Here is a 22,690-nt window from a genome sequence, read left to right as displayed (position 1 = left end):
ACAGAAGAAAGCAAAATGGAAGCTGGTGGTTGGAAGCTGAAGCTGGGTATATTTGAATCAGAAATATAATGCAATTTTTTTTTAACAATTAGGATAATTAACCATTGGAACAACTTAACAATGGATGTGGATTTTCCATCCCTTGAAATCTTTAAATCAAGACTGGATATCTTTCCAAAAATATGCTATAGCTCAAACAAAAGTTATGGGCTTGATGCAGAGATAACTAGATCAGGTTCTAAGGCCTGTGTTATGCAGGAGGTCAGACTAGATGATCATAATGGTCCCTTCTGTCCTTAAAATTCATGAATCTATGACGTGATTAACATTTATAAAACATCTAAAGAAGCTAGATCATGAGCTTATGTTTTCCCTGTCTCATAACACAAGAATAAGTGAACAGTCCTTTAAATTAAAAGGTAGCAAATTCAAAAGTGATGAAAGGAAATACTTTTTCACACATGTAATTAGACTTTGGAACTCATTGCCCCTGGAATTTGTTGAGGCCAAGAATTTAACAAGATTAAAAAAGAGATTAGATATTTACATGGATGGAAGGACTATAGAGGGTGATAATAGGAACAAAAATTTTGGAAGGGATATAAACATCATGATTCAAGCCAATCTCTAACTCTTATTGATCAGGATGAGACCTAAAGCAGGGGCAGACCCACTGACAGGGGCAAAGGGGCAATTGTCATGGGGCCCTGATGATTTAAAAGGTCCCGGGGGCCCCAGGCCACTACCCCAGGCCCTTTTAAAGTGCCCAAGTGGGCCGCAGGGCTCTTAGCCACTGATTCTTTATGGAGTCCTATACAAGTAGGACCTTGAACATGACAGAGCTAAAACTCAGACTACTCAGGTTTATTTTAGATTAACTCCTCTCTAACTACACGACAAGTGAAGTGAGTTTGGGGAAGGAAGGGATCTAATCCTACTCCCCTCCTTGCATGAATCACAAAACTGCTGTGTTCTGACACGGTGAAACCTTGTTACAGGTTGAGTTAAAACCCCATTGAGATGAATAGGTATGAAATCATCCTAAGTAACTAAGTATAAGCCCCTACCTAAGACAAAAGGTGTGTGTGTGTGAACCCACCATCGAGCTTTTGGGTGAGTATTGTTTTGGGTTGAGTGCGGGGGTGGGGGAAGAGATCACGCAAATACTGAGAACAGACAAGAAAAAAGAGAGAGGAAGAGGTAAGAAAGCTCAGCAGGAGCATGTGAGCACAATGTGACCCGGAAAAAGCTGGAGAGAAAGCGTGGGGGTCTGGTGTTATCTAAAGAGGTTTGAGGGCAGTAAGCTAAGACTCTGCTCCTTTTGTTTTTGATTCCTTCTGTATTCAAACACACAGGAACATTGTACATTCCTTGTAAATAAACAAGATGGTATCCATGAAAATACCAGGCTCCACCAACTTGTACTTTCAATTGAAACACCCCAGGGTCATGAACTTTGACTAGTCACTTGTGCCAAAAGGGAGCAACATTTGTAAAAACTGACAGTTTAGTCAGGCTTTGCTCCCGAGAGATTTAGGACTAGAACACTGTGCAGGGTAGGAATGAGTATTTGCCCAGCTCCAAACAGAGTCTCAAGCATCTTTGATATGGTTTATAAAATTAACAGCATTTCTCTCTAGAATTTTAGCCCTGGGTATTCAGCCTTACTCTTGCGATTAGGTAATTATTTGTATTAATAAATACTAATACTAGAAGAATTGAATTGTACTGATGGGAAGGGAGGATAAACTTCAAGCTAAGAAAGCAACTGAGCTCCAAAAGGAATCTGGATAGTAAAATGTGATAGAAGCACAAAAGAAAAATTAAATTAGCTCATGTACACAGTGCATTATGCTCCAGTTCTGCAAACATCAAACTGTTCTTTCATGCAGCCTGTGGCCGCATACATTCGACTTTATACAATCTGTTTCCAAAATTTGAATTATATAAATTTGGATTAAGCCCGTAGCGTAGACATATCCTTAGTCTTCAGAATACTAGTTTACACCCTCAGGTATCTGCTTTGCTTCCTGACTTACTACCTATCAGTGAACTTGCCACTCAGCATTGCCATTTTATAGGAGGCTTTCCCAGCATGATGTAAGCAGAGTCAGGATGAGTTCTACCCTGACATCTGGTGGTGAATTATGGTGAGTGTGGAAAAGAATTCCAGGGGCTGATCTTGTTTGCATAGGCACACCCACCCGCCTGGCATGAAACAACAGCAACTGAAAGTGGTTACTTTGGCTGGTATGGGATCCCCAGTTTCTCTGTTATTGGGGCAGGAAGAATAAAGTTTTGTTACCCTGATTCTGTGAATCAAGGCCAGTGGAACTGTTGTATGACAGAAGGACTGAGTGAGTCCTTCACCATTACCTAAGTAGCACTTGCTTGACAAGGGGCATGGGTTACAAAAGCCAAGGAGTTGAGAGAGGATGGTAACAGGTATTTGTACCTGATGGTATAGCCCCTCTCTGAGGGTTTGAAACACCAATTGCACTACCTCCTCTCTCCACTGTTGATGTCAGAGCTAACTTTGATTCCATTAGGAGTTTAGTTACAGGCTGCTGAGCTGAGTTCACTTTGGGCCAATGGTGCACTAGCACTGGGGCTCCCCTACTATGAGCTAAAATCACTAAGAGCTGAAATCACAAAAGAGCTAAAGTTATTAAGAGCTGAGATCACTGAGTGCTGTGTTAAGTAGTGGGGGAGCCTGAAGCTATATTGCTAAGCAACTGGTGGAGCAATTTGTGGGGATGACTGGAGGAGCAGCGAGTGGTGTGGAGCCTTGCGGGGACGGTTGGAGCAGCTCGTACAGCGGAGCAGTTTGTGGGACGGCAGGAAATGGACTGGCTTGTGGTGAAGGCTGTGGCGGAACCCCACGGAGAGACAGCCGGCCAGCCTCGGATCACGTAAGGTGCCCCTTAACACCCTGCGTGCCCCCCTTTTACTCTGGGGCTGCACTGACCAGGGACAGAGACTTTGGGGGTTGTTGGACTTTTGGGACTTTGGGGGTGTTGGACTTTGGGGACTCTGGGTGATTTTTGGGTTGCTGGATTCAAGAACCAAAGGGAAAGGACACAGCCCAATTTGCTGGGGGGTGGGTTTTTTTGCTCGTGGTTTGTGTTATGAATCCTGTTTGTGGTGTTTTTCCAATTTAATGCTGATGTTGTTTACCTCATGTTATTAAACATTTTCTGCTACACTCAGACTCCGTGCTTGCGAGAGGGGAAGTATTGCCTCTTAAAGGCACCCAGGGGGTGGTATGTAATTGTCCCAGGTCACTGGGTGGGGGCTCGAGATGGTTTTGCATTGCGTTATTGAAACGGAACCCGGCCCTTGTTGCTGCCAACTTAGATGGGCAGAAGGGTTACATTTTTGGGGGCTCATCTGGGTTACACTCTCCTGGCAGCTGACCCTTTAAATCCAGAAGACAACCAGCACTACAGTGATCATTTTGCTTCTGAGTTCTGCAAGTTACACTTCTCTTCCTTCTAGACAGCAAATACATGAGCTGCTTTTGTTTTCTCCTTGCTTACTTTCAGCAGTGAGCTGTAGATGGTCTGCCAGATACCATCAGCATTTTAACTACTGTGGCCAAGATTTTCAGAAGTGCACATTAATTTGGGGTACCTTAACTTTTGGTGTCTCAAATTAATCCTGAGGCACCCAAAGCTCTAAGGCCCGTTAAGTAAACTTTGGCTTATATCAACAAGATCATTCTGAGCAGACGTTGGGGCAAACAAATAGAAGCTATCACTCCAGCACAGAGCTTTATTCCATGGAAACAATCAGTGTGAAGAAAGTAACATGACATGGGACAAAAAAACTATTCTGTCCGTTGGTATTAACTACACATTTTTGTGCCTGGTCCTCTGATACCTGGCTAAACTTCGAATGACTGACAGAGGGACAGTAGTTTTGGGCTTCTGTTCAGGTGTAATCATGAAAAAAAGCCAATACAAAGTCAACACTGAAAACAGGATATCTACAGTGGTTGCTACAACACATTAAAAAGACCATCCACGTAAGAAGTTACATCCAGCACTGTTTACACATGTATGTTATGTCACCAGGGATGTGTGGCTTACAAAATGGTTCTTTAGGAAGAACTTTTCACTACGATTCACGCTGTCTGATTCGGTGTGCTAATACACTAGCACCCAAAGCCTGAAGCAGTGTTGGAGCTGGCTTCCATCTGTCTAGATTTTTCACATCATTCCTTTCTTTCTCCAATTCCTGCTGTTTCTCCTTCACGTGGAAAGGTATGCTGAGGAAAGGAGAAATGCAAATGAGTTAACTAACTGCAAAGTTCTCTCGGTACAGCAGAGTGGCTTTCCTGATTTGGTCTCAACCAAACCAAATTGGACTCAGTGGAACATTACAGCATCAGCATATATTTAAATATTAAAGCAGCTTTTGTGTGAAGCATTCAGGGGAAGGTTCCTTTTGCGATCTGATGGGATGCTTAGAGTAGAGATAAGGAAATGTTAATGACATTGTAGAAGGCACTGGCAAAAACTCAGCTAGCATATTGTGTATATTTCTAGTCACCTGGGTTCAAAAAGATGTATTCAAACTGGACCAGGTGCAGAGAAGAGCTACTAGTATGATCAGGGAAATAGAAAGGCTATCTTATGAGTAGGAGTCTACGTAAATCAGGGGTCGGCAACCTTTCAGAAGTGGTGTGCTGAGTCTTCATTTATTCACTCTAATTTAAGGTTTTGCGTGCCAGTAATACATTTTAATGTTTTTAGAAGGTCTCTCTCTATAAGTCTATAATATATAACTAAACTATTGTTGTATGTAAAGTAAATAAGGTTTTTAAAATGTTTAAGAAGCTTCATTTAAAATTAAATTAAAATGCAGAGCTCCCCGGACCGGTGGCCAGGACCCGGGCAGTGTGAGTGCCACTGAAAATCAGCTTGTGTGCCGCCTTCGGCACACGTGCCATAGGTTGCCTACCACTGACTTAAATCATTGAGAAATAACACTTTTCATGGGTTGGTCACAGCATAAATTCCAAATTTTGCAGATATGTAACACATCCATGAAATTTGCTATTTGTGTTGTGACCAACCCATGACAAATGTGTGATTTCCCCACACGCGCGCGCGCACACACACACACAGCATTTCTCAAACTGGAGGTCCTGACTCAAAAGGGGGTTGCAGTCCTATTATAGGGGGTTTCAGTCTTGCCACTCTTACTTCAGCACTTCCTTCGGAGCTGGATGGCCGGAGAGTGGCGGCTGCTGGCTAGGCGCCTACCTCTGAAGATAGTGCCACTTCCAGCAGAAGTCAGAGTGGCAATACCATACAATGCCACCCTTACTGCTGCGCTGCAGCTGGCAGCAGTGCTGCTTGAAGCCAGGCAGTAGGAGAGCAGCAGCTGCTGGCTGGGAGCCCAGCTCTGAAGGCAGTGTGCCACCAGCAGCAGTGGAGAAGTAAGAATGGCATTGTAAGATATTGCCACCCTTACTTCTGCGCTGCTGCTGCTGGTGGTGCTGACTTCAGAGCTGGGCGCCCAGCAAGCAGCCGTTGCTCTCCGTTCTGCCTTCAGAGCTGGGTGGCTGGAGACCAGATTTCATGGTCTGTGATGTGATTTTCACAGCCACAACTTTGATAGACTAGGAGGAGAGGAGATTGGAAGAGTTTGATTTGTTTATCCTAGCCAAATCAAGACTAAGAGGGGATTTGATGGCTCTCTACAAACACAGCAGAGGGATAAACACCAGGGTGAGAGAAGAGCAAATTAAGCTAAAGGACAAAGGTGCATGAACAAATGGGAATAAACAAGCCATGAAAAAATTTAGGATGGAAATGAGAAGAAGGTTTCTAACCACCAGAGTGAGGTTCTGGAACAGCCTTCCAGTGGGAGTGGTAGGGGGCAAACAACCTAATTAGTTTTAAGATGGAGCTTGATAAATTTATGAATGAGATGAGATGATGGGGTTTTCCTGTGATGGCAGGGGACTGTACTCAGTGACCTGCATCCTATGTCTGGTTTCTAAAACCGTGCGCTATTATCTGCTGAAAGCTACATACAGCATTAGACACTGAAAAGAAAAATCCAGCTTTTTAAGTAGTCTATTATTTATTGTACAGTGCTTAATGCTTTCCATCCCTATATATCCCAAAGCAGGCCGACACTGACAAATATCATGGGCCAACTCAGAACAGGTTCTTATAATAGAACCTGTTCTGAGTTGGCCCATGATATTTGTCAAGTGTCAGGTAGTCTTAATGATAGGCCACCTAGAATCAGGTCCTGAAATATTAGTGCTGGATATCTGGAAGGTCTTCAAAAACCACAGCCCCATAATTTTAGAAATGTCTAGTCCTTGCAAGCCAAATGTTCACCTGGTGAAAAACAATATCAGTGGATCTATGTTAATTCACAACAACTGATCATCTGGCCCTGAATATCTTGGATGCTGTTAAGTAAACAAAATCTCTAAGAAATTCCTCTTCATCACTTACTAGAAATTGATTTAGCCGATGTCAAGACATGGGCAAACTTATTTAAAATCAGAGCAAGGGGCTCTCTACCATGTGAATTTACATCTGTTCTTAGACTGTGTGAAGTGTATAGTAAAATCCAAGCATAAGTACAATTATACAAAAACAGATACATATAACAAAACATCCCCTAGATCGTGCATACATACATCCAACCTTCGATTGGTACAAGATAAAAGCAAAAGAGAACAAAACAGATGCCCACACTTATCTTTTTCCCAAGAGGGGCTTTGTTCACCAGACCATACCAAGTGATTTTATTTGCATGTAGGTAATCATCTCTACACAGTTACAGCAGGCTTTTTTTTCACAATGGAAAATTTGCAGATGAGGGGAGAAGCTTTTTTTTTATGATGAACACACTGAATAGCTTACAAGCGACTAACCACATGGAGAACTTTAAACATCTTTGTAACTTGTATGAGGATCTAACACCAGAGCAACATGAAATGCTGCAGATAAACTGGTCAAAAGGGAGTGAGAGGTGGTAATGGTGATAGATATAATCAGGAATGAGCTCTTTAGAGCAGATGGTTCAAATAAACATTAGAGTTAACTGTGATCTGTTCTTTAAACTACTTTCTTTGCCCAAATATTTTAATATTTAATTTGATTTTTAAATTTAAATTTAGTATTTGGAAAAGGTTCTGGTGTGACAAGCCTGGAGAAAAAGGATCAATATTTACTCATACCCAGATTTAGTACCGGCAGTAGCACAAGTTTCCTATGATGTCTCACAACTTCAAGGAACTTCCTGCAGGAATGGGAGGGCACTTTGGAGCTGATGGACTAAAAGTCCTTGACCTCTCTGCTCAGATCTGGCTACAAGGGTGCCAGTTAATTGTTGCTGGTTTTGTAGTAATGGCCAGAATGTGTTGGGAGCTGCACATAGGAAGATATGGTCACTGCCCTGAATCTAAGGGCCAAAGCATGCAATCTCTTAAGGATGAGAGTTATTGCATTCACATAATAGTCACACTGACTTGCATGGAGAATTATTCATGTCCAGGTGTTTGCAGGATCAGGGTCCAAGGCTTGTTACCATATGTCAAGTGTGGAGACCCACTGAACAGACAAGAAAAGTGTCTGGGTATTGGTTGGCACCAACTGCACTTCTACCTAGCTAATGTGGACACTGAACCTTTCAGGATTCATGCTGCCCAGAGCCCCACAGAACCTCCACCCACTCCCAGTGTAGCTAAATAATATGGCCCTGCTCCACTCCCTTAAGCACCCATTTGAATGTCCATGGATGTGCGAAATTACACACAGGCTAATGTGCTTTGCTGGATCAAGGCCTAAGGTCCTAGGCCACACCTGACTCTTCTCATTTACACCAGTGTTACGTCCCTGGAGTTAATCCCGATTTAAAGTGGTCTAAGTGAGAAGTGAATCAAGAGATATGGAACAAATCTTGCTCTCAGTTACAGCAACACAAATCCAGAGCACCTCAATTGAAATTGATACAGTTATTCTGGACTTTCACTGTTGTAACTCAGAGCACACTTTGGTCCTTTCTATCTCAAATAGTGGCACGTTTCCTTTATTCTCTCATTTTACCTGTGCGAACCAGACTATAATTCTGAATTTTATTATGTAACTATCTTATTACCTGAAAATCACAAATCCATATTTTAACATAAGTTTCAGATCAGCCTTTCTTAAACACAGGCTGTTCTAAGCCCAGTCAGTTTCACTGCTAGGGGCTCTAATCACCACAGGAGGGAGATAAAGCTACACAGTTCACATGCCTGCTTCCCTGCCACAGCTGTCAAAGGAAAAACAGTAGGAAAGGATTACAGGGTAACTTCCCTTTTTCTGCTGCTATACCACTTTACTCTCTCTAAGGCATGTCTCCAAGGGCATTTAGTTTGCAACAAGCTGGGGTGTTAATCAACCCCGCGTTAGCCTGCCCCAGACTAACTGACCATGTGGACCCCGCTGATATGAATTCCAGAACCAAATCAGAAATATTACTATGAATTAATGAAATGTGGTCTCTTGTATATGAATCTAAGGGCTTATCTACATAGGGGCACTCAGGAAAATTAATCCAAATTAACTGCAGATGTGAATTTAAAGTAGATTAATTAAACCACATTAAGCCCCCATGTGGATACTCTTATTCAGAGTTAAAGTGGATTTAGCTAAATCAAATTAAGGCCAGTTTAATTCTGAATGAGTGCATCCACACAGGAGTTTAGTGCAGTTTAACTAGTCCACTTTAAAAATGAATTCAGATTAATTTTCCTAAGTGTTCACCTGTAGACACGCCTTCCATGATGAATGGCTGTAGCTGTTTATTTAATTGCAGAGATGTACCAGTTTCAAGCACTGAAAGAGTATAAATTTAATAACAGCATCTAATATTTTAGTTAGAACTGAGCAAATTAGAGGAATAAAAGAGGCAAGAGGAAGGATAAAAGGACTTCACGAACCATTGGTCTAACCTGGTCTGGCAAAAATGGGCCACAAATACATATATGAAGGAAAAAAGAGTTTTATTCTGAAGAAAAAAATCCAGTCTCCATGTCAGAATAATCCCAAAGTATCAGAACTGTGCTGCTGGTGTGTGTACAAAAAAATCTTTTCCTTGATACACTGAGTAAATACAACCACTAGAAGGCATGGAAATATGTGGACAAATTGGAGAAATGGTCTGAGTTAAACAGGATGAAGTTTAACAAAGACAAATGCAAAGTGCTCCACTTAGGAAGAAAAAATCAGTTTCACGCATACAGAATGGGAAGAGACTGTCTAGGAAGGAGTACAGCAGAAAGGGATCTAGGGGTTATAGTGGACCACAAGCTAAATATGAGTCAACAGTGTGATGCTGTTGCAAAAAAAGCAAACATGATTCTGGGATGTATTAACAGGTGTGTTGTGAGCAAGACACGAGAAGTCATTCTTCCGCTCTACTCTGCTCTGGTTAGGCCTCAGCTGGAGTATTGTGTCCAGTTCTGGGCACCGCATTTTAAAAAAGATGTGGAGAAATTGGAAAGGGTCCAGAGAATAGCAACAAGAATGATTAAAGGTCTTGAGAACATGACCTATGAAGGAAGGCTGAAAGAATTGGGTTTGTTTAGTTTGGAAAAGAGAAGACTGAGAGGGGACATGATAGCAGTTTTCAGGTATTTAAAAGGGTGTCATAAGGAGGAGGGAGAAAACTTGTTCACCTTAGCCTCTAAGGACAGAACAAATTGCTTGCTTGTTTGTTTGAAAAGTGTGAATTGGGAGTGCTTTGTTCCAGCTGGGCCTTGAGTGGGCCTGACTGGTATATAAGGGCAGTCAGCAGCGAACCAGCTGAGCGGCGAACAGCAGAGGCTAACAGCGGGAGTTTGCCTGGGAGTTCGCCTAGGGAGAGCGCACTGAGGCATTCATCTGCAGGTTTCTCCGAGTAGTTCCTGCAACAGTTGAGGAAGTTCTTAAGAGGACGGAGATATGGAAGGTGAGCGATCAGCTGTTGTAACCTGCACAGGTTGTGCCATGTTTGTCTTTCTTCCACAGGACAGAAGCGACTTTGTCTGCACAAAGTGTAAGCTGGTCTCCATATTGGAGGAGAAGGTTCGAGGGCTGGAGAAACAAGTATCAACTCTGCGTTGCATAAGGGAAAATGAAGATTTCCTGGACAGACGTCAGGAGATGCTTCTACGGCCACAATGTTCTGAAGATTCAGAGCAGGCGCAGCAGGGACAGAAGGATTGTGAGGAGGTTTGGCAGCATGTGACCTCCAGAAGAAGAAAGAGGAGCGTCCATGCACCAGCAATGGAGATACAGGTGAGGAATCGTTTCCATGTTCTCTCTACAGGTGCTAATGCGGAGAGTGGACTAGATGGCCCATCTGAGGGAAGGGAGCAGAAGGAGACTCCACCGATTGGAAGGCAAAAGATGCACTGTCCTAGGGATGGGGGTTCCACGACCACCACTCCCAAGAGGAGGAGGAGGGTGGTGGTGGTCGGGGACTCCATCCTCAGGGGGACTGAGTCATCTATCTGCCGCCCTGACCGGGAAAACCGAGAGGTCTGCTGCTTGCCAGGAGCTAGGATACACGATGTGACGGAGAGACTGCCGAGACTCATCAAGCCCTCGGATCGCTACCCCTTCCTGCTTCTCCACGTGGGCACCAATGATACTGCCAAGAATGACCTTGAGCGGATCACTGCAGACTACGTGGCTCTGGGAAGAAGGATAAAGGAGTTTGAGGCGCAAGTGGTGTTCTCGTCCATCCTCCCTGTGCAAGGAAAAGGCCGGGGTAGAGACCGTCGAATCGTGGAAGTCAACGAATGGCTACGCAGGTGGTGTCGGAGAGAAGGCTTTGGATTCTTCGACCATGGGATGGTGTTCCAAGAAGAAGGAGTGCTAGGCAGAGACGGGCTCCACCTAACGAAGAGAGAGAAGAGCATCTTTGCCAGCAGGCTGGCTAACCTAGTGAGGAGGGCTTTAAACTAGGTTCACCGGGGGAAGGAGACCAAAGCCCTGAGGTAAGTGGGGAAATGGGATCCTGGGAGGAAGCACAAGCAGGAGAGCGCAACAGGGGAGGACTCCTGTCTCATGCTGAGAAAGAGGGACGATCGTTGAGTTATCTTAAGTGCGTATACACAAATGCAAGAAGCCTGGGAAACAAGCAGGGAGAACTGGAAGTCCTGGCACAGTCAGGGAACTATGATGTGATTGGAATAACAGAGACTTGGTGGGATAACTCACATGACTGGAGTACTGTCATGGATGGATATAAACTGTTCAGGAAGGACAGGCAGGGCAGAAAAGGTGGGGGAGTTGCGTTGTATGTAAGAGAGGAGTATGACTGCTCAGAGCTCCGGTATGATACTGCAGAAAAACCTGAGAGTCTCTGGATAAAGTTGAGAAGTGCGAGCAACAAGGGTGATGTCGTGGTTGGAGTCTGCTATAGACCACCAGACCAGGGGGATGAGGTGGACGAGGCTTTCTTCTGGCAACTAGCAGAAGTTGCTAGATCACAGGCCCTGGTTCTCATGGGAGACTTTAATCACCCTGATATCTGCTGGGAGAGCAATACAGCGGTGCACAGGCAATCCAGGAAATTTTTGGAAAGTGTAGGGGACAATTTCCTGGTGCAAGTGCTGGAGGAACCAACTAGGGGCAAAGCTTTTCTTGACCTGCTGCTCACAAACAGGGAAGAACTAGTAGGGGAAGCAAAAGTGGATGGGAACCTGGGAGGCAGTGACCATGAGATGGTCGAGTTCAGGATCCTGACACAAGGAAGAAAGGAGAGCAGCAGAATACGGACCCTGGACTTCAGAAAAGCAGACTTTGACTCCCTCAGGGAACAGATGGGCAGGATCCCCTGGGAGAATAACATGAAGGGCAAAGGGGTCCAGGAGAGCTGGCTGTATTTTAAAGAATCCTTATTGAGGTTGCAGGACCAAACCATCCCGATGTGTAGAAAGAATAGTAAATATGGCAGGCGACCAGCTTGGCTAAACAGTGAAATCCTTGCTGATCTTAAACGCAAAAAAGAGGCTTATAAGGAGTGGAAGATTGGACAAATGACCAGGGAGGAGTATAAAAATATTGCTCAGGCGTGCAGGAGTGAAATCAGGAAGGCCAAATCACACTTGGAGTTGCAGTTAGCAAGAGATGTTAAGAGTAACAAGAAGGGTTTCTTCAGGTATGTTAGCAACAAGAAGAAAATCAAGGAAAGTGTGGGCCCCTTACTGAATGAGGGAGGCAACCTAGTGACCGAGGATGTGGAAAAAGCTAATGTACTCAATGATTTTTTTGCCTCTGTCTTCACGCACAAGGTCAGCTCCCAGATTGCTGCACTGGGCAGTACAGCATGGGGAGAAGGTGACCAGCCCTCTGTGGAGAAAGAAGTGGTTCGGGACTATTTAGAAAAACTGGACGTGCACAAGTCCATGGGGCCGGATGCGCTGCATCCGAGGGTGCTAAAGGAGTTGGCGGGTGAGATTGCAGAGCCATTAGCCATTATTTTTGAAAACTCATGGCGATCGGGGGAGGTCCCAGATGACTGGAAAAAGGCTAATGTAGTGCCCATCTTTAAAAAAGGGAAGAAGGAGGATCCGGGGAACTACAGGCCAGTCAGCCTCACCTCAGTACCTGGAAAAATCATGGAGCAGGTCCTCAAGGAATCAATTATGAAACATTTAGAGGAGAGGAAAGTGATCAGGAACAGTCAGCATGGATTCACGAAGGGGAAGTCGTGCCTGACTAACCTAATTGCCTTCTATGATGAGATAACTGGCTCTGTGGATGAGGGGAAAGCAGTGGATGTGTTATTTCTTGACTTTAGCAAAGCTTTTGATACTGTCTCCCACAGTATTCTTGCCACCAAGTTAAAGAAGTATGGGCTGGATAAATGGACTGTAAGGTGGATAGAAAGCTGGCTAGATCATCGGGCTCAACGGGTAGTGATCAATGGCTCCATGTCTAGTTGGCAGCCGGTTTCAAGTGGAGTGCCCCAAGGGTCAGTCCTGGGGCCGGTTTTGTTTAATATCTTTATTAATGATCTGGAGGATGGTGTGGACTGCACTCTCAGCAAGTTTGCAGATGACACTAAACTAGGAGGCGTGGTAGATACACTAGAGGGTAGGGATCGGATACAGAGGGACCTAGACAAATTAGAGGATTGGGCAGAAAAAAACCTGATGAGGTTCAACAAGGACAAGTGCAGAGTCCTGCACTTAGGACGGAAGAATCCCATGCACTGCTACAGACTAGGGACCGAATGGCTAGGTAGCAGTTCTGCTGAAAAGGACCTAGGGGTCACAGTGGACGAGAAGCTGGATATGAGTCAACAGTGTGCTCTTGTTGCCAAGAAGGCTAACGGCATTTTGGGCTGTATAAGTAGGGGCATTGCCAGCAGATCGAGGAACGTGATTGTTCCCCTTTATTCGACATTGGTGAGGCCTCATCTGGAATACTGTGTCCAGTTTTGGTCCCCACACTACAAGAAGGATGTGGAAAAATTGGAAAGAGTCCAGCGGAGGGCAACAAAAATGATTAGGGGTCTGGAGCACATGACTTATGAGGAGAGGCTGAGAGAACTGGGATTGTTTAGTCTCCAGAAGAGAAGAATGAGGGGGGATTTGATAGCAGCCTTCAACTACCTGAAGGGGGTTCCAAAGAGGATGGAGCTCGGCTGTTCTCAGTGGTGGCAGATGACAGAACAAGGAGCAATGGTCTCAAGTTGCAGTGGGGGAGGTCCAGGTTGGATATCAGGAAAAACTATTTCACTAGGAGGGTGGTGAAACACTGGAATGCGTTACCTAGGGAGGTGGTGGAGTCTCCTTCCTTGGAGGTTTTTAAGGCCCGGCTTGACAAAGCCCTGGCTGGGATGATTTAGCTGGGAATTGGTCCTGCTTTGAGCAGGGGGTTGGACTAGATGACCTCTTGAGGTCCCTTCCAACTCTGATATTCTATGATTCTATGATTCTAACAAGAAGCAATGGGTTTAAACTGCAGCAAGAGAGGTCTAGGTTGGACATTAGGAAAAAGTTCCTAACTGTCAGGGTGGTTAAACACTGGAATAAATTGCCTAGGGAGGTTGTGGAATCTCCATCTCTGGAGATATTTAAGAGTAGGTTAGATAAATGTCTATCAGGGATGGTTTAGACAGTATTTGGTCCTGCCATGCGGGCAGGGGACTGGACTCGATGACCTCTCGAGGTCCCTTCCAGTCCTAGAATCTATGAATCTATGAATCTATGTGCAATCTGAGTGGTTGTGTTTGTAAAACACAATATTTCTGAACTCAAAAGATATTCTTATAAGCATCCCTACTACTATGAGATTCAGAGGCCTTGATAACTGCCAAGGGATTTGGGGCCTGTGTTAGCAAAGGTCTGACAAAGTGAGCTCACTAACACCACAAAACAAGTGTTTGAAAGAGTCAAAAGAAGGCAAAGGGAACAAAGAGCATGAGGTGGAAGCAACAAGGAATGCAGGCCTCATGAGAGGGAAGGGAGAGTTTCTTCTTTAACGGTTTGCTGCTTCTCCCCCAAAACTCACAGCAGGCAGCCATTTTCTTTTCCTTGTGTGTCTGTTCATGGACAATACCTCTCAAATGTCCGTGTTTTGAGATGTCACTCATCTCTCTCAGTTATGTATGTGGCACAGAGATTTGGAGTTCCCTCACTTTTTTCCTTGTTGAAAATTATTTACGTCAGAAATAAAGTATGAAGCTCACAGCATGCTGTGTCCCTCATTTTGGGCTTTTGCATATTGCATCTTTCAGTTGGGCCTTGGCAGGCTGAGTTATAGGCCACGGATTATAGCAGCATTGACCAGTTTATGCCTGCTTATAATTTCATTTAGAAAGATTAAAAGGGGCTTTTATTGTTTACTCTTAAGCTTATTGACGAGGCAGAGGTCAGATTCTGGCCTTATCATTGTGTCAACCTGCTACTGGGCTCTGACTTCAGATAATTAAGGATATTCACTTCCCAAAGCTATTATGAATTAATTTCTAAATCAATAATATTTCAAAGTGTGACGTAAATGAGGTTCCCTGGAGACACTATGCACAATATTTGGTCATTATCCTTCTAAACATCATTCTGACTGTACAATAAGGTCAATTCGGCTGTATTTTTGGTCAGTAAAAAAAAAAGAAATCCAGTTGAGTTACAAAGCTGACCCTTCATTCTAAATGTGTTCTTCAACAAACATTCACTGAAATATGTATTTAAAAAAAATAAATAAAGTAGAATTCACTCTCGATATGTCACCTGTCTTAGAAGCCATTAAAAAGAGAGACTGTATCAACGTTATCCTAATTGATTTATTATAGTCGGCAGCCAAAGTCCAGGACATCTATATCAAAAAGGGTGTCAATATTGAGAGGCCTGTAAATAGCTGAAAATTTCCTTATGGAACAGTTTTAGAGTATAAGGGCCCCCAGTGAGCTCAGTAGGACGACTCCTGTTGAATCAGGCTCTAGCAGCATGAGATCCTCTGTATAGATTTGTTGAACCAACATGAAGAATTCTGTAGGTGAAGAATTCTATCCCTTGGTTTAACAGGGCTGTAGAAAGAGTGTCATCTGCTACATTCTCTGGGTTTTGGAGTGCACACTTTAGGAACCCTATTTAATTTCTATAGAACCCTATTAATTGTATTCCTATTAAGCTCAACAGGACTTTTCCAAACAGGAGATGAAAGACCTGATTCGCCTCTTACTTTACACAAGTTAAATCTATTGATTTTGACGTTCTCCTGATTTCTACTGGTGCAAGTGTGGTCTGAATAAGTCCCATATATTATAGCTGTTTCCCTGTGCTCCTGTGCAGATACTTACCAAGGAGTCCGTGACAAGCGCTGGAGAGGGATAAATGTATCTGCTTTCCTTTTGTATGTTGCACTATAAAAGAAAACAGAGCTGTAAAACTGCTTTGGCTTCCTGTAGAGGCATGTCAGTAGCTGGCTTCCTTTCAATAAAATGTATTTGCTGGTATTCCCCTTCCCAGAAATACACTGCATTCCAAATGCATTCTGCTATAGAATTTTGTAAGCAGCTTCAAATCATAGAATATCAGGGTTGGAAGGGACCTCAGGAGGTCATCTAGTCCAACCCCCTGCTCAAAATAGGACCAATCCCCAACTAAATTATCCCAGCCAGGCCTTTGTCAAGGCTGACCTTAAAAACCTCTAAGGAAGGAGATTCCACCACCTCCCTAAGTAACCCATTCCAGTGTTTCACCACCCTCTGCATGAAAAAGTTTTTCCTAATATCCAACCTAAACCTCCCCCACTGCAACTTGAGACCATTACTCCTTGTTCTGTCATCTGCTACCACTGAGAACAGTCTAGATCCATCCTCTTTGGGACCCCCTTTCAGGTAGTTGAAAGCAGCTATCCAACCCCCCCTCATTCTTCTCTTCTGCAGACTAAACAATCCCTTCTCAGCCTCTCCTCAGAAGTCATGTGCTCCAGCCCCCTAATCATTTTTGTTGCCCTCCACTGGACTCTTTCCAATATTTCCACATCCTTCTTGTAGTGTGGGGCACAAAACTGGACACAGTACTCCAGATGAGGCCTCACCAATGCAAAATAGAGGGGAAAGATCACATCCCTCGATCTGCTGGCAATGCCCCTACTTATACGGCCCAAAATGCTGTTAGCCTTCTTGGCAGCCAGGGCACACTGTTGACTCATATCCAGCTTCTCGTCCACTGTAACCCCTAGGTCCTTTTCTGCAGAACTATTGCCTAGACATTCGGTCCCTAGTCTATAGCAGTACATGGGATTCTTCCGTCCTAAGTGCAGGACTCTGCACTTGTCCTTGTTGAACCTCATCAGATTTCTTTTGGCCCAATCCTCTAATTTGTCTAGGTCCCTCTGTAGCCTATCCCTACCCTCCAGCATATCTACCACCCCTCCCAGTTTAGTGTCATCTGCAAACTTGCACATGTCAATACTAAAATCCACATTTCTTTTTCAGATAGCATACTCCATATTACAGTGGGTCCACAGGAATGTTTTTCCACATTCTATCATAAGTGCCTTTCACTATACAATTCACCTTTGATCTATCTACTGGAAGCTCTCTACTACCTTTTCACTCAAATTCAGCAAAGTACTTAAGTATGGGCATTATTTTAAACACTTGAGTCTCTCCACTGACTTCAGTTGGATTCCTCGGGTACTTATCCTTACACAGGTGCTTAAATATCTTGTAGAATTGGGGTCTAAATCTCCATTAAAATCATCACTACCCTTATTTTGTCAGCAACCAATCATACTTCTTATTTGAACATACTTTAGCTAATGCTTCCAGCTCCTCCAGAAGTCCCTTTCCCTGCCACGTTCAAAATAGCCCCACTTCTATAGAAAACACAACCTAATATGAACTTTCCTTATCATTATCTATAGTCTGTAACCCACCACCATTTCTTCAGCAAAGTTTTAGTAAAGGGGGTTTTCTCTTACTTTTTTATCACTTTTTCCCTCACAACCTCCTTGATAACACTCAGTCTGGCTTTTACAGGAATAAGTCTGCTTCCCTCCAGATGGCTAATTCTCCACTTTTTGCCTGTGACCAGGGCTTAAACTCAGCAGACGCTAACCAAAGCAGAGCTCCAGTAAATATTTTCAAACCAGTGAGGCGAGCCCCGGCACCTCCTGCTGGGCAGAAGTCCTGAGCCCTAGCTCTGAGCTGAAGCCCCGAGCCTGGATGCACCCGACGGGGCTGAAGCCCCGACACCTGGAGTGCCCTGCAAGGCTAAAGCCCTAAGACCGTCCCACCCCGCAGCTGAAGCCTGGAGTCCCAAACTGGCAGAGCAAGAGGTGCTCCAAGAAGGAGTATATGAGATTTTAAGCTCTACCTGTGACCCTACGTGATCTCAAAGTACCAACAGTTTTCTCTCTGTATCTCTTGAGCTGCTTCATGAAGTTGATGTCTCCAGTACTCTCCTGTCCTGAATTCCACCCTAACTCCCTAACCACAGCATTTTTATCTCTGGCAGAGACTGCATCTTTCTCTCATTCCCTCCATTAGGAAAAGGCTGAAGGCTCTTTCCCTAGCCCTCATCTTGTCAAGCAGGGTCACCCTTAAAACCTTGCCACTACTGACCTTGATAAATGGTTACAGTTACTTCAGTAGCTGCAGATTCATCTAAATTTCCTTATAGAATACCTAAAACATTGCAAACTGGGAGGTAAAAGCTATACAGTTATCTGAGGAATTATTTAGGCTCAATGGCCAGTTTATAAGAATGTCCAGTATATTGAGCTTTTTCTTCTAAGATGTCTCATTACTAGCATCAGCTCCAGACATCACTTATATACCAATGACAGCCAACTCTACCTCGTCTAGCCATGAAATGTTCACCCTGTTACTAAGCTGCATTCTTACTGGCTCCTGCAAGCTGGGCTGTGCACCAATCGTACTCCACCCGTCACATCATTCTGACCTTTCCACTCTTGTGTCTTGCTTTTGCATCTGTCTTACTCTGCCGTACTAAGTCTCAACTTTACAATCTGTGATGGACACGTTTTTCTTTTCGTATGACTCCCTTACATGAATATGTCTCCCTTACACACTTTTTGCATGTCTTTGGTCCCATTTGTCTGAACTTTCATGTTCAGATTGTAGCTTCTAGACTGGCTTGGAAATTTTCATAATAGCAATGGCATACAATAGGATGAAGTATTTTTCTCAGAAGCAATACTTACGAGAAGGAACACAAAAAAAGCAAACCAGACTTTCTGTGAATAGCTTTTAAAACGTGTAATACTATCTCTATAAGATACTTTGTTAGTCCACTTGTCACCACTGTATTTATGAAGCAATGTGTCATCAACCTGTGTTGCAACTACATTCAAACTGGTTTGCATTTCATTTTGGAAAGCTGCCATGTTATATTTGTTATTTTATTTCATCGGCCAAGGTTGCACATAAGTTGGCCACGGTTTTGTCATACTGAACGGTGCGTGTCTGTGTGCAGACTGGGAGTAACTGAACTGTGTGAAAAGAACTGCTTGAATAAAAAGAGAAATGGGCACATTGCTTAGTTGTTAGACCTATTGGACTTGAATCTCATGTCACTCCATTGATTACAGGGAAGCTACTCCTGGTTTTCACTGATTTTAGTGGAGAATTGAAATATTCAAAAATGGTTGGTGATTTTGGATGCCCAATTTGAGACACTTGAAAGGATCATGATTTTCAGAAACTGGAGCATCCGTTCTCTGAAAATCAGGCCCTTTAAGGTGTCTCTTGGCCCTTGTTTTTCATAATTTTCCACCACTATATATAATCTATGAAGCTTGTGGATTTAATTAGATAAGTGTACCACATGACAGTTCTATACTCAGGAATGGTGCATAATAATTTAACTTTATCAAATAAGAGGTAACATCCAGATTACAAACTTACCACCCAAAGTTCACCACAGGCCTTGTTGATCCAAATTTGTGAAAGTTTCTGCTGTGTTCTGGACAGCTGTAGCAGTTGTCACAGGGGGTTACCATTGCAATGCCATTTCTGTGATCGATTTCTATCTCCATTGTAACAAACAAAATTATAACAAAATAAGGAATTCCTTCCTTAACAGAAAATGTATGAGAGCTAAATTACATTGACTTAATATCTTATATTATTTATTTTTTTATATATACAAAAAATCTCCCACCGACTTCATTTGCTGGGATCCCTAATTGATTTTTGCTCTAAAATTGACCCAGAAAGATTGTTGGTCCCTAAAAGTTTTGCCACATAATTTTCTGCCATTCTCCTGATGTTCCCTTAGCAGGGATACAAGAGGCCCATCTATAACTGAGATCAGAATCAGGATTTATTATGAAGCACTTAAAAATAATTAATACCTTGCTTATATAAATCAGTGTTTATCCATAGGTCTAACCGTGCTTTAAAGAGGTAGGCATCATCATCATCCCCATATTACAGATGGGATAATTGAGGCACAGCGTTGAAGTGACTTGGCTAAGGTCACCCACCCGGGCAGGTGTAGACTCAGGAACAAAAACCCTGGCCTCCTGAGTCTGCGTCCAACACTATCACCTTTACAGTCACAGGGAACAGCAGATGTTTCCTAAGGCTACCCAGCTTGGTCTGTATATGTCTCAACATCTTGGGCAAGGATTCTGGATGAGGCAGGGGCGGAATTGTCCCTTAGTATTTGTGAAAGATGCTGGACTGAAAGCCCAAGAGATAAACAGTGGAAGTGCAAGCTTCTATGGTGCATTAGTGTGTCTCAGTTCCACTGTGGAGAGACCACTTCCACAAGTGTGAGTATATTTCAGTTTCCTAACCACTGAATTTTGGAGAAGTTCAAAAATATGAGATTAGAGTGAGAGGTGCCGCATATCTTTAAAAGATAATGATTATGGAAGTTGTGCAACCATGGGTGTGTTACTTGTACATAATATCTTCGAGGCTACTCTATGGCCTTCATTCACCACAGACTGCAGCTCATCTCTTAATCAAGGTAATGCTTCACAAATTCTTTCACTCAGGAAGGCAGGGCATACAGTGGCTAAAGCAGTGGATTGGGAAACAGAACTCCAAGGTTTGATTCACTACTACATTGCTCCAGTTTTATGCCAGCATAGCTCCATTGATTTCAACAGGCACTATTCAGTGGAGTTATGCCAGTGTTTAAATTCTATTCCTGACTATGCCACTGACTTGCTGCTGTTGTGTCATGATGGGCTAGGTCCTCAGCTGGGGTAAATCAACATAGCTCCAGTGACTTCAGTGGATCTATGCTGCTTTCCCCTAGCCAAGGAACTGGCCTGTAAGTGCGTTGTGCTTCCATTGGCTATCTAATAATGCTTGCCTATATCACAGGTATATTGTGGCAGTTAATTAATGTCTATAAAGTACTCTGAGATTCTCGGATCAATGATGTTATACAAAGCATTACTATTCTTATAGCAAATTGCTCAGAGTTGCAGCTGGAGAGAATCTCCCTGTTATAGTTGCAGGGAAAAAAAACAGACTGAGAATAGTGGCAGCTTAGATCTTTCCTTGTTCTTATGAGGACCAATCTTGGTGTCCATACTCAGACAAACTGTCATTGACTTCAGTGGGAGCTTTACTTCCATAACGAATAAGTACGAAGCTCAGGAGTTGTCCCATAGCTCCTCAATGTCTTCCAAGCAAAACTTATCTGTGGCTATAAATGGTATTTCCTGAGAAGGAGATAGAACTAAAATGCAGTTGAAACTGTATCTTTAATTTAGTTCCAGACTTTGTAATTAATCTTTTTAAAACATGGGCAGATTAGAAACAGGATGTTCAGACATAATGACTGGTTGACTCATCAACAACTGGATTGGCTAAAGAATTCAAGGATTTTAGGCTATTTTGTTATGTTAGTACCCTCACTGAAAACAGATTTCAAAATGGTACAGTGTCTACTTTGTATACTGTTAAGGTATGTCTTCACTACCGGCCGGATCGGCAGGCAGCAATCAATCCAGTGGGGATCGATTTATCGCGTCTAGTCTAGACGCAATAAATCAATCCCCGAGTGTTCTCCCGTCAACTCCTGTACTCCAGCTCGGCAAGAGGTGCAGGCAGAGGCGACGGGGGAGCGGCAGCAGTCGACTCACTGCGGTGAAGACACCACGGTAAGTAGATCTAAGTACATTGACTTCAGCTACGTTATTCACATAGCTGAAGTTGTGTAACTTAGATCGATCCCCCCCCACCCCACCCAGTGTAGACTAGGCCTTGGTTATACTACTGCTCACAAATATAAGCTTAATTGTCCATGTCAAATGATATTGTCACATTTCATTATGTAAAATATACAGCATCACTAATTCCTGAATTGAAGAATTTAGTCATTTGGATATATAACACTTCTCTGGGCTGATTATGAAACATACACATTGGCTAAAGTCAACAGTGTCTTTCTGTAAATTTCTACATGATTCACTCTTAACAAATAACAATGCATGGATTTCTTTAGCTACTGTTGATTTTAATGAAATAGAGGAAGAAGGTAAAATGCATCTATATACTGTATAAACTGATCTAAACTGGGGAGGGGGGTTAATTCTCAAAAATGATGCAGTACATATCAGTCCAGACAATAGATTGGTGCTCTTACTCTCTCGCTGTCTGTGTATACATACAGTATTTTCCTGTAATTGAATATGAGAAAAGGAAAGGCAGATGATATGATCATGATTTTAAGATATGGCCCAAGATTTTCAAAAGTGACTAATGATTTGGGATTCCTCCATTTGTGAGTGCCCGACCTGAAACACCTTAAAGAGACTGAGTTTTCTTCAGAAAATGTTCTCTGCCTGCCCTCTGAAAATCACAACATTGGGGCACCTCAAATTACTAGTCACTTTTGAAAATCTTAGCCTGAATGTCTACGGCTTTGCACCCCAATCCACATTTAGATAGGTACATGGTCAGGTTTGCAAAGACTTGGAGTACTCACAACCATAGCCGCTGAGCACCTATGAAAGATTTTTAAATGTTGGTCTGCGCAAACATCATATTGTATGTCCTGGGGAAATGGACATTAGCTAGACTGTCTGAAGCCTGCTATTTCAGCTATACAGTTCTTGTTTCTCAAACTGGTTACTCTTAATTTCTCTCATCATTCAAATCTTGATAATGATGCACATCTATGTTCTTAGACATCCACTTATCGTGCCCCAACAAACCAATATAGGTTGTGTATTGA

At 43.2% G+C, this 22,690-nt stretch overlaps 1 protein-coding gene across 1 annotated transcript in view; it reads right to left on the bottom strand.

The window, feature by feature from the left end:
• Nucleotides 1-4,119: 4,119 nt before the first annotated feature.
• Nucleotides 4,120-22,690, bottom strand: part of SPATS1 (spermatogenesis associated serine rich 1) — a 71,946-nt gene continuing 53,375 nt past the window's right edge. The window contains exons 7-9 of the mRNA XM_054022901.1: nt 19,396-19,516; nt 15,817-15,879; nt 4,120-4,270 (exon numbers count right to left, since the gene is read on the bottom strand). Coding sequence (XP_053878876.1) covers nt 4,120-4,270; nt 15,817-15,879; nt 19,396-19,516 — 335 coding nt within the window. The remainder of the gene's footprint in view (nt 4,271-15,816; nt 15,880-19,395; nt 19,517-22,690) is intronic.

Source organism: Malaclemys terrapin, chromosome 3 (assembly GCF_027887155.1).
Source record: "Malaclemys terrapin pileata isolate rMalTer1 chromosome 3, rMalTer1.hap1, whole genome shotgun sequence".
NCBI lineage: Eukaryota > Metazoa > Chordata > Testudines > Emydidae > Malaclemys > Malaclemys terrapin.
Note: the sequence above shows the minus strand (reverse complement) of the source record. Positions and strands in the feature narration are given on the sequence as shown.